The 12,443-nt window shown below is 39.8% G+C and overlaps 1 protein-coding gene across 1 annotated transcript in view; it reads right to left on the minus strand.

Annotated features, from left to right (window-relative positions):
• Nucleotides 1–11,928, minus strand: part of LOC139145530 (ATP-binding cassette sub-family C member 9-like) — a 31,850-nt gene extending 19,922 nt beyond the window's left edge. The window contains exons 1-12 of the mRNA XM_070716758.1: nucleotides 10,341–11,928; nucleotides 7,039–7,275; nucleotides 6,230–6,427; nucleotides 5,698–5,850; nucleotides 3,738–3,893; nucleotides 3,339–3,473; nucleotides 2,473–2,635; nucleotides 2,014–2,054; nucleotides 1,501–1,779; nucleotides 1,159–1,350; nucleotides 431–509; nucleotides 112–217 (exon numbers count right to left, since the gene is read on the minus strand). Of these exons, the coding sequence (XP_070572859.1) occupies nucleotides 112–217; nucleotides 431–509; nucleotides 1,159–1,350; nucleotides 1,501–1,779; nucleotides 2,014–2,054; nucleotides 2,473–2,635; nucleotides 3,339–3,473; nucleotides 3,738–3,893; nucleotides 5,698–5,850; nucleotides 6,230–6,427; nucleotides 7,039–7,275; nucleotides 10,341–10,931 (2,330 nt within the window). The 5' untranslated portion in view covers nucleotides 10,932–11,928. The remainder of the gene's footprint in view (nucleotides 1–111; nucleotides 218–430; nucleotides 510–1,158; nucleotides 1,351–1,500; nucleotides 1,780–2,013; nucleotides 2,055–2,472; nucleotides 2,636–3,338; nucleotides 3,474–3,737; nucleotides 3,894–5,697; nucleotides 5,851–6,229; nucleotides 6,428–7,038; nucleotides 7,276–10,340) is intronic.
• Nucleotides 11,929–12,443: the final 515 nt, after the last annotated feature.

The raw sequence follows: 12,443 nt of genomic DNA on the forward strand, positions 1-12,443 counted from the left end.
ATACCATGAAAGTCAGTGGGAAAATAGAACTAATGTACCTTGATTTATAAATCAATGTTTGAAAATTAGTCCAAAACAGTTACGACTGGCTAATCTTGAAGTCAAACTCACTTGTTAAACAGTACAGATCCAGATACAGTGGTCATCTCTCCCAATATGGCGGACAGAAGCGACGACTTCCCACTTCCGACGAGACCCACGACCATTGTTAGCTTACCTGTACGTTGCGATGAATATATGAAAGATATAAAAACAATAAAGAAAATTACTGTTCGCAAATAAGTTATGGAATACATCAAATGATTTGGCAAGAGTAAATTTACCGGTATTTTAATCAAATAATAAAACAGTCAATAGCGTTAGTGATTTTTTTTCATTTGTAGTTATTATTTTAATACACATAAGCTTATTTGTATAACAGTTACTGCACCTGTCGGTATTTCAAGATCGAGATCCGATACAATCGGCGCCATGCTGTCTACGTCCCAGGCGAAGTTACCGTTCGTAATCTACGAGGGAAAATCAAAGCGAAATCACACCAGTTATCGACTGCAAAAACAACATGTTAATCAAGTGACTGTGTATTATTGAAAATTGAAAACATAGCGATCTGATTGTCAAGACGTAAAAATAACTGTACTATGTACGCGGTGTAGTACGGCCCTCCGCTACAGTCATTTTTGACGTTTCATGTCAAAATTTCAATATATTATGGTGTAGGCCCTAATAGCAAAAGATTACGTCCGCAAAGGTATACCACTCGACTTTGACAAGTTCACTCCATATAAATGCACTAGCTCTAAAGTCACTGGGTGTGGTTTATTTTGTATGTTTGTGTGCGTGCATGCGAAAGTTTTAATATTGTAAACAATTCAATGTCCTTAAAAATAATTGAGTTATTGAAGTCACGTGTTCTCTGTTACACATTACACATTCCTACTCATTCCTCAACATGAACTATTGGTGCCACAATATTCTTCACAAGCTTCTTAATATGTTTTGGAAGAAGGGCTGCAAAATTTTATGCCGTAAAAACGCAACACTGGAGAATAATAAGAGAAAAATTGACGAGGATGCAAAGGATAATATAATATTTCTTCACTAACACCCCTCCTTAAACCACCTATGGCGAAACATTACAAAGTAAAGCATCCACACCTTTATGGCTACCTCTTGTGGCAGGGACTGCACGGGATCGTGCAAAACGGTCTCCGCTTCAATCGTGCCGTAACTGCCGTACGACGGCTGCACCGCCGAGCTGAGGAGTTTCGTGGTGTCTTTGACCTCTACATCCGGGATATCTTGATCATTCATGTGTATGTGTTGGCCTGCTTTCTCGCCATTGGTCGTCTGAATGTGGAGAAGACAACAAAGACTGGTTGCAGTACTTTTATATCAAAGGAAGACTTGTTTCAGCCCAGTATTTAGGTAAATACTTTTTGGTGATATTCGGTTGAAAAATTTGGAGATTTCAGATCTAATAATGGTGCATTAAATTACCTTCTCCATATCTCGGAGCAGCGCTTCATCCATATCGCCCATGTAGTCTTTTCGGGTACCGTGTATAAACGGCGGACGACCGTCGTCGCGATTCTCAATCTCTGGAGCTGCAAAGAAGGTCTTCAGCCTCTTGACGCTGACCATGGCATTGACGGTCCATCCGATCACCATGGGAACAAGGAACAATGGTATGGTCATTTGGTTGAAGAGTGCTAGGGCAGAGAAGGCAATCTCGGGTGTCAAAGGAGCTTTCTCCACAACAGAATATAGTGAGAAGGACTGAAACGAAATAATTGGAGAGCTTGTTTACCGTACCATGGAAAGACCGGCGTTATTAACACCTACCTACCTATGTATACCCCCCCCCCTCTCTCTCTCTCTCTCTCTCTCTCTCTCTCTCTCTCTCTCTCTCTCTCTCTCTCTCTCTCTCTCTCTCTCTCTCTCTGCACAAGTACGAAAATTATAACGCTCATATTAACTCAGATTTTCTACAATAAAAGCTCTTCTACTTACGATGAGAGTTACAATTACAGGGGTTGATTGAACCAGGAACACTAAAATGAACGAAAATTAATAGAAATTAGGCAAAACAGAGAGGCGGCCTTGAAAACTGCTAGTGTGACACATCTATGTAGATCAAACTTATGGTTCGGGATGAAAATGGTTCGGGATGAAATAGGATTACAGACTTGTTCATGTATCTTCCAATATACTCAGCGTTCTTTGGAATGTAATTTGGCGCCAAAAGGGGCATGCAAGAGGACAAATTTTGTCCAGACACGACATGAATTCATTACGAAAACACAACTATCTTTGCTTACAAATCGTCAACATGAAAAACAACGCACATGGTTGGCAACCATCTTCTTGCATACTGAGCTTTCTTTGGTAAAAAAATTAAACCTTGCTCAAAGTTACACCAACCAAGGCAGTTTATGACGTACGAACATAGCAACATCAACTGTGACTTACTCGTCGCGACGTTATACATTCCATTCTTGAACATTTGACCAACTTCACTCGCCCTCACAGTTTCGATTGCGGAGCAGAAACGCTCTTCCCAGCCGTACAACTTGAGCAATTTTATGCCAAGAAGAAGTTCGTTTGACTTTTTGAGTCGCTCATCGGCGTATTTCTGCGGAAGAATCATAAAAATACATCACGAGGGAAACCACAAGTTTCATCAAAATGGATTTAAATGAGAATATTGTATTTCTATTGATTAAAGGGAAACGGTCGTCGGAACTGCGCCTGTGCAGTTTCTTTTGTTTACGAAGAATATATTTCGTGTACGATATCTAGATGCACCTAATATATGCTGCAACATTCTTATGATATGATGTACGATTATGACAAACATTTTTTTCCTTTCATCAATCTCCATCGTACCTTGGACACAGTGTTTACATTGGTTGTATGGGTCCCATACGACATCTGAGCGCAGATTACCACGACTGTATCCCTTTTTCTTTTGATGTCGCTGCTAGCAGTATTATTGTTGTTGATATTACAAACTTAGTGGACGCCGAAAATGCACACAATTTAAAATGTACGTGAAGCTTTGTCTTTTTAAGGTAGAATGCTTCAAAACTTTGGTGTCTTAAACTTTATGAAACAAAAAGGATATATTAAGTAGTCGGACTCACGCTCAAAAGTTATATGGGAGCCATACGACAAATGTAAACATTGTGTCTAAGTTAAAATATGTTTGTCATAATGTACACCGTAAAATTTAAATATTGCCGCTATGTTGACGTAATGCATCTAGATACTATGGAATCGCACAGGCGCAGTTCCGACGGCCATCTCCCTTTAAGGCGTTAGATTTGTACGCTTACCAACACGGTCTTTTGTACTTTTGACATGGCGGCCCCGATCTTGAACTGAATGGGAGTTGTGATTATGAACACGGACGAGCCAATCAACGCAGCATAACCTAGCTCAACGTACAGCAGTATGAGTATCACAATAAGCTGAAAATTCGAAGGAAAAAAACATAAGTTACCAACACGCTGTTCGTTGATAGGTATGTTAATTTCAGTTTGTGAGTTTAGGTGTTTCTTCTCGAATATAATTTTCTACACATGGGTTTTTTCAGATATAATCAACAATGAGCCAATGCGAGCTGTATGAGGAAAAGGTCATTAAAAGCAAAACAATTTCATCAAAATGCTACAGTATACCAGGCAATCTCAAAAAAAAATACGCACCATGAATATGCAAATCAGGTCACTTACTTGATAAGGTATCGACCAGAGGTAATGAACGAACTGAATAAACCAGAGTATGTTTATCGGATCAGTTGACATATGGTTGGTAATCTGGCCCATAGTCATCTCTCCACTTGACATGGTCCAACTGGATAGATGCAACGACTTTTCGTATACAAAGCTCTGCAAAGAAAAAATCCACCGTAAAAAATCTAAAGTTTTCTGCTTTTCGGTTCTGCAGTCAGATGTGCAGATTCTTGCCCATCAAACAACTAACGAGCGTAAACTGGGCTCATCGCTCATTTTACTGACGGAAGTTGGGTGATCGCGGCTACAATGGCAATTATTTTATTGAAAGAAACTGGGTGAAGTAAAATCGAGAAACCCTGAAGGTTCGATCATGATCTAAGTCAGTGAGTGGATCAAGGCCGTCCAGAGATGATAGACGAAACCTCTTAAGGTGGTGTTGCTCAACACACAGCGTATTATCTCAAAATAACTTTTTAGCAAAGATTCACTAAAGTTGTGAACCAAAGTTTATAATATCGGTTGGGTCATAGTCTCTGTGCTTGAGTTCACATTTTAGCTTGACAAACAGTCGTAAATTGAGTGAGAGAGTAACACGATTGGAACTAATTTGGGATGATTTGATCTTCATATTGTTCACATATATCAAAAGCATATACGTGCCCTATAGCTGGATGTTACAATATTACTCACAAAAACAAGTGTAAGCTTATGACTTATAAAGAAAAGCTGATGAGCTTACATTTGCAAATTAGACCGACCTTACTTCACTATCCAATTATCCCAAATTAGTTCCAATCGTGTTAAGTGTAAATTTATGCAAATTCATGCAAATCACCAATCTTCCTGGCTTCTTTTACCTCTCTTTCGACATTTCAAAAATAAGTCCACTCTGGCGGGGTCAAATTTTATGAAATTTTCACATTTCTTTAAAAACTAAGTTATAGCACAAAACGACAATTTTGTTTGGCAATACAGTTTTTACATTTTGAATAATACATTTCAAAATTGCTTATCATGATATTAATCACTTTTTTTGAATGCCAGTCTCACAATCCTTGCCATTTAAGAACGAGAATAGATAATGCAAAACAAAATTTCTGTGTTTTCTACATATATTCTAGGTTCAAATGAGATGTTAAATTTCATACAGAATCCGGGTTTCGATTTAAATTAATTTTTATCATTAATATCAGAATTGACATTCTACCCTAATAATGTACCTCCTTCATTCTTCGAGGAAACTTTTGCTGCCATACTAAAGATTCTCTGTATTTTGAAAATATATATTTTGAGGGGATTTCCATATCACCTTTGATAAGAAATACTGCTTTTTGCAAAAGTTTGCTGTGAAGTGCCACGCCAACTTGAAGAGTAAGGAACATTGTCAATTATTTTGTGGTTGAATATAATGAATGAAAGCTTACCAGAAAAGAACGTAATAAATGATTCATTATAAACTACAGCTGTGTCAAATTTGACAATTTGGACTAGTCCCGAGCGGTGTCGCATGCAAGTAACCACGCTTTCCCCGCTCTTGACATCTGGTACAAGCACTTACTTTAACTGTTTGGGGATTGTCCTCACAGACCTGGTCATATCGTTCGTCTAACCGATATAACTATTTGACTATGTTTCATATAGTGTACACTCGATAGTCAAATGAAATGGCATTTGGAAGTTTGAAAACGGTTTTTCTCAACTTTGGACAGACCATAGACTGGCCAAACTTTACCTAGGTTATATATTGACCACGAGAACTTTTACGGGTATTTTCTTCGTAAAATGTGGTCTTTATCAAATATTTTCCCTCGCAGTAATATTTTCTCCCATGATTTAGTCGATAAGCTAAATGGAAAAAACTCAATGAGGACCAAATTATTTTGCAGAGTGTTGTTGGCCCATATGTCGATCGACGAGAAGTGTGAGTATTACGGAACAACCATTTTCGTTGACATACCTGTATGGCAGTCCTGATATGAATACTCTCAATGATGACAATATAGTAATGATTCTGCAACGCCGTATAGCGAACCGCCGAAGCAAGGAACATGACGACAACCAGCACGAAACCATTTTTGAAGTATTCTTCGACAGTGATGTATGGTCCGTCCTGCATGAAAATGTTAACATTTACATGCGCCAATCATGTGTGTAAATCAAAGTAGTAGGGTGGAACAAACTAGAATATTGCAGCTATTTCAGTGTATCTCTAAGCTTACAATTTTAACTGTCGATATTTTTAGGAAAAAGTGTGACAATGAAATGAAAAGATTGGGCTGAATTTACTGTGAACTGTGAAGATTCCCAAGATTCCCAAATATAGCAGAGGATATTTCCAGTGTGTACGAAATATTTGGACGCTCACTGTAAGTGCCTAATTTCAATGTGTTTTGAGTGAAGTGACCTTTTTGAAAGATACATAATTTCTGTCGCCTATATACATTGGACGTCAAAATACTGCATGAAAACGACAATTTTTTTCAACTCACATATGTCGGGGCGTCGGGTGCTGGTCCATAATACTGTTCGGTGGCATAGGCCACTACACCTCCAACTGCGACAGGACTGATAAAGCTACACGTATCACCTATGAACTTCAATATACCAGCTAAAGACAGTACCCGCCCATAGGCACGCCAGAAACTCCACCAGACGGATGGAATTTGGCCCTTCCGATCGGCTCTTTCCTGGAGTGAAAAAGAAGGATGTGGTATGGTAAGTCAACAGAAGTCTGACAATTCGATGAGAATTAAGAAGACCTGATTGTCATTTCATTGCTCATCGCTCAGCCAATAAAACTTGGCCATTACTTGTCCACGTCATCATCTACAAACACTTTTCGAAACTGCGGATCTGACACGACAAATTACGTGGTATCTGCACTTGATCTTAGCAACCTGGGCATTTTGTTGTCATTATCATATGTTAAAAAAATCGTGAAAATTTGCGCATTTTTTGTAGAATTGGGAAACCGTTTCGTCTGCTGCGATCTGTTTCAATATTCGTCGACGTGAATAAAAGAGATCACCGATACACTCAGGAGAAAGGCTCTCAACTCTTACCGTACTAGGGCAACCCAGAGTTGAGGACGTTTGTTAACCGGATATTTTTGAATATGTCAACCCGCAAAATATTAACGGTAGATACCGTGGAAATGAAACAGCATGGTACCGGGAAATAACAAACCAAAACGACCCAGATTATTGCATATCGACTTCATGTTCCTTGCAATCTCCAGAAAGCCAGAAACTCCCGGAAGCACAGAAAGTGCGACTAGATCGCAACAAGTTCCCCTTGCCTTTTCTTTTTCGTAGGCTTCTCGCAAAAGTTCATAGTGGTAGCTTGTGCTGTGCTCTTCGGAAAGGTCCCCTAGGTCGGCCATTTCCAAGTGTGACTTGTAACCCTTGGTGAACAACCAATTGAGCCACCAGAAGAGGATCCTGGACGGTAAGTTGACGTAGCGGTGGTAGTAATGCATGTCCCTGTTCTTCAAATCTCGCGGAATACCTAACTCTGTGTAGCACCAGCCGAAAACCTGCAAGGGGGGATCAGTAAACGATTACCTTCAGAAAGAAAGTTACATCTTGGAATCGATGTCGTTCTGTGCATCGATGTAGAAGTGTGGCGAATTCTCTGTTCCTTAGACATTGTCAAGATTTATAAACATTTGAAATATTCATTATCGTACAAAAACAAGAATGTTAAAGTCCACGTAAACATTGACATGCCAGCAATAATGCACATTGCACACTTCACAAACGAAGGCTGTTTATATTTATGTGAACACTGACAGACGGTTCACCATCATTTCACCATCCATTTCGATTGTCTTCAGGCGATGGATATAGAGAGCAAATGAACAAAGTCAACACTATTAGAACTAATTTCGGATAATTGAATAGTTTAATAATGTTGGCTCAATCTGCAAACGTAAACTCATCTGCAATAAACTTGTTTTAATAGGTAATATGTAATATTGCTCAGCTGTACGACACCTAACGCTTTTGACAAATTTGAACAATTGGTAAATCCAATTCTCCAAAATTAGTTAAACGTACACGCATTTCTTTAACCTTTTCATATTTATGACATGTGAAGATGATGCGTGGCAGTTCTACATAACGATGCATATTGACCTGCACAGCTTGTCACTAGTCGCGAAATTGCACAATAGTTTTAAGAGACACTACTTTGCGAAAACATTTAGATCCAGAGTTCAAAGTCAACACTTGAGGGCAAACTTTTGCACAAAATTGATGGTCCGACACTTCATCTGCCACAGTTGGCCTGTTGATTACGTCGGTTGAGTGAACAATGAACTTGACATCAAATTTACTAAATTACTGAACGACCAAGCAGTCATATGATCATGTAACTCGAAGATTAGAAAACACCACAAATACACACTGACGACCCCCGGCTTAACTTTGATAGATCGTGACACGATAAAAAAAGTCTACAGTGCCTTATCTTCACCTACTCTTATGACAACCACGTGACCACACTGTGTGAATATTAACAATGGCGGCTACGTTTTCCAGAGATCTGACAAATTTTGACATCTTGCAAACAGGAATATATTTGTACTTAAATAAAGACTGCTTAATTAGCTATATCATGTCAGCTTTTAGCCTAGATTATATTCGTCGCTTACGGCCTCCGTGCCTCCGACCCAAGGTCGGAGGTACGGAGGCAGTACGCGACGAATATAATCTAGGCTATAGCCATCTATGAGAGTGGCAAAATCGTTTGATTTGTGTGTTGATTCAATATAAAACAAACACAGTCCAATCGGAAAACTGTTGAAAACGTGGGTATAGTCAACTACTACATTTAAACAAGCTACGTAATTCGTAAGTCATGCTATTTTTTGTGCAGGGGAGAGAGCTGGTGTACTATTTCTCAAGTCATGGACAGTATTAAAATTATTTTATACTATATCATTGCTCTAATAAAACTCGGCAGTCACAGGTCGTGGCGTATTTGGGTCGACTCGACAAGGTCGTCTGTTAAGTGTAAGACCAAGTGCTTGAGAACAAAAAATCATGACAGATGGGTTTAGCAGAGACAGGCTATGCTTAATTTAAAACCGTCATGCCCTGTGTGACAAGGGACTGTTCCATACATGGAGTGCGCTACCGACATGAACGTCTACTACGGAATATCGTTTGACATATTGTACATTGTGTGAACAAATCGGGCGGGGGTCGTGTCCGTCTGTCTGTACGTATGTTTGTCTGTCTGTGGGTGCGTGTAAATCGGTCCCCCACTGCTAGTAACTATGGCTTGAGTATCTGCACTAATTAACAACCGATATCGCAGTCTGTTGGCAGTCAAATTCTTGCATCAAATGCTACTAGCATTTTCAAATTTAAAAATTGACCTCTAATGAGAGCACTGTGATTCCTGATAGGGAGCTGTATATAACAAAACTTAAGTTTCCGCTTGTATCGAAAGGGATTTTTGAAATTGAATGGTTGACTCCGACTGTAAAATACAAACTGTGGTATTTCGAAATTTAGTGTAAGCTCGCGTTGTAAAACCTTGAGACAAATAAATCATAGGCTAAATCATATTTTTTTATTTCAAAATTGAAAAAAATGGCAGTGTTAAACGACAAAAACTGTTTAGTTGATAACATACACGTAGTATCTTTAAAATTAAATTTCAAGATATCATGTGGAATGTTACCTTGAAAAGCGAGATACATGTACATGTGTACAAATTTTCCACAAAATGTATGAGAGAAAATCATGTTCCATTGCATGTTGTTGTATTTTGTATCTTGATTTTGTCAAACTAAGCCCCCTTACCCACCGGCCCGGACAGAGGTCTTGTTGCACGAATATTAAGCAACACTATCATTCGTCAATTCAACAGGCAAAGTGAGCATTCGCTTGATTGGATACAAATAGTTACTTGCTATTACACAAAATAATTGGCCGCCATCAGCTAACTGCATGAACTGATCTATTGTGTCTGACAAATATTTACCTTACAGTGTTGTTCGTAGCGTGATTTGGTAATAGCGGATGAATAAATTTGCACACGTCTACTGATCTGGTTGTATATTGTCTTTTTATTCTGTTGGTAATTTTGATACGTTTCGTCCTAAAAGTAGGATTTCATCAGGTTGAAGATGTCGTTTATGTGTGGCGCAGATGAAATGTGGTAGTACAAAATATATATATATATATATATATATATATATATATATATATATATATATATATATATATATATTATATAATATATATAATATATATATATATGTGTGTGTGTTATAAATACATATATATATATAAGTAAAAGTATATATATGTATATAGATATACATATGTATGTATGTATGTATGTATGTATGTATGTATGTATGTATTATAATACACATTTTGACAAAACCAGCTATAGGCCTATTAGGCCTTACATGATATCTTGTCATCGAGAATCCTCGGACAACAAAAGTGCATCGTAATGAGAGGGACAATCAGCAGAGACAGAGACAGGGACAGAGAGACAGACAGACAGACAGAGACAGATAGAGGCGTTTCTTGCTTTTCAAGGTGTAGGCCTACATTAAGATTTGATCGTGAGACTTACCTTTGTACGAATAACATTCAGTTCAATAATTAGGAAAATGGCATTCATTGTAAGTGAAAGTATGGCTATATCGAAGCGGAGAACGGTTACATCTAAGCCCTGCTCGATAAAATTCACAAGTTTTAGGCTCTCTCCGAAAACAGTCAAGATCCAATAGATCAGCAACAGCCAGCTCATGTTAGGCAGTCGCCAGCACTCCGTGTGGTGGTAGTACACCATAGCTATGAGCAAAGCCACGAAAGCTGCGCTCGCTGGAAGGTAGAGATGAGGCTGGGTTGTGCCAGCGGTTTTGGAGTCTGCCATAACACCTTCTCCGATGCTGGCCAGTAAGATTATCCACTGTGCGAAAAACACTAGCCAGCGGACATCGTGCCCCGGAAATGGCACAATTGTTCGGGACGAATACAGCCGAAGACTGGTACAGCATCCTAGTATTAACAGGACCAGCGAAGTCATTACAAGACTGAAGATGTGAACGCAGGTGTTCAGAAGATCAACGAAACACTCATTGTATACTGTGTTGTCGCGATTCCACTGAAAGTCGTCAAAGTCGGTCGAGTTTACGCCGCAGAACCAATCCATATTGGCCATGGTTCCTTGCCAAGGTCACTCGGAGCAGCTGCGCCGGAAAAGTAACGGGCAAGGCAATTTCGGACCCACTATTGAAACATAGATCTCGAGTGATGAAATCACGCAGCTGTGAAAGAAGATTCGGTCATCAGCTTCTTGAGACGTCGACGGTGTCACAGTCACAGCTAAGCTTAGGTCGAATAGGTCTGTAGCCTCTAGAAACGCACAATGGCGAAAACGAGACGTGGCCCCTGTCAGCGCTTACACAGTACACTGCTACAAAGGTGGTGTGTGTGCGACGTGCCGAAGTTAAGTATTGGAATTGCTGAGTAAACCGACCCTAACTGCACACAATGTGACGGTCCTCGATCCCCACTATGCTGCCCGGAATGCTAGTCTCAAAAACTGCAAATCATTCCACCCAAGTCTGACGTGGAAAAAAACGTCGTACGTCACTGTTCACACTTGATCATGACTTGCATTTTCAAGCAAAGCTCATTCAATTGACCTGACGGACTCTCGAAATGTGTCAGCTGAAGCACATAAAAGATACCACTCAACTATAGGTCGACCTCATCTTGAGTTCATGTGCGTGTGCGGTCTGTCAGCATGCGCTGTGCGCGCAGTGTTGCTGTGTTGGCCTATACTGCATGCATACTACATGTAAATGAGGGTACCTTGAAACTAATGAAGGAACGAAGCGAGGATTACATAGTGTATGCACACACGGACCGTGATGCACAATAGGGTATCGGCTCGTCTTTTTTGTGTCGACTCTTAAAAAAAGAACCAAATGGCTGTTATGATTTAGTGCACTGGGCTAAAAACTTAAACTTATTAACTGACACACTGTTAATCATTCACATAATGTGTAGACCTATATCTGCAAAAAACCCTCGCCCTATATTCTAGTGTTCTGATGCTTCCGTCATAACACACTCAGTTTAAAATTTCTTAATCTTTTGAGGTCTTACGAATATGTCCGTGGTGGCACAGTTGCGATAAAAAACGTTATGTCATCGTTCTCATTGTCTGTTCAGACTTTACTGTGTGTTCAGTCTTGAATGCAAAGCTTACTACTGTCAGTAACATGTCTTTGTCCTGTCTGCTTGAAAACATGCGCAAATTTGATATGCGTCCCTCCACAATGTGAATGAGAGAGGGATTAATTGAGCAGAAAAGCACACCAAGCGATGGTATAACACGAGATTGTGACCAGTTCGCAACACATATGCAAGAGCGAAAGCGAGTGCATTGTTTACGAAGTGAACTGGTCAAATCGAATGGCGTACCGTCGCTGGGTGTGATTTATTGCTATTAGGGACCGTTCAGTTTTTACGGCGGGGGGGGGCGGCAAATCCGGGGGGGGGGGGGGGGTCATCGTAATTTTGGAATCCGCAAAGGGGGGTCATCGCTTTTTCACTGGTAGGAAAGGGGGGTCACCCGTTTTCAAAAACATAATACCAACAATAAAGTTCACTTTATGCCATGGCCATGATCGACCCACTTTACCACCGGCCGGGGGGGGGGCCG

Source organism: Ptychodera flava, chromosome 12 (assembly GCF_041260155.1).
Source record: "Ptychodera flava strain L36383 chromosome 12, AS_Pfla_20210202, whole genome shotgun sequence".
Classification (NCBI taxonomy): Eukaryota; Metazoa; Hemichordata; class Enteropneusta; family Ptychoderidae; genus Ptychodera; species Ptychodera flava.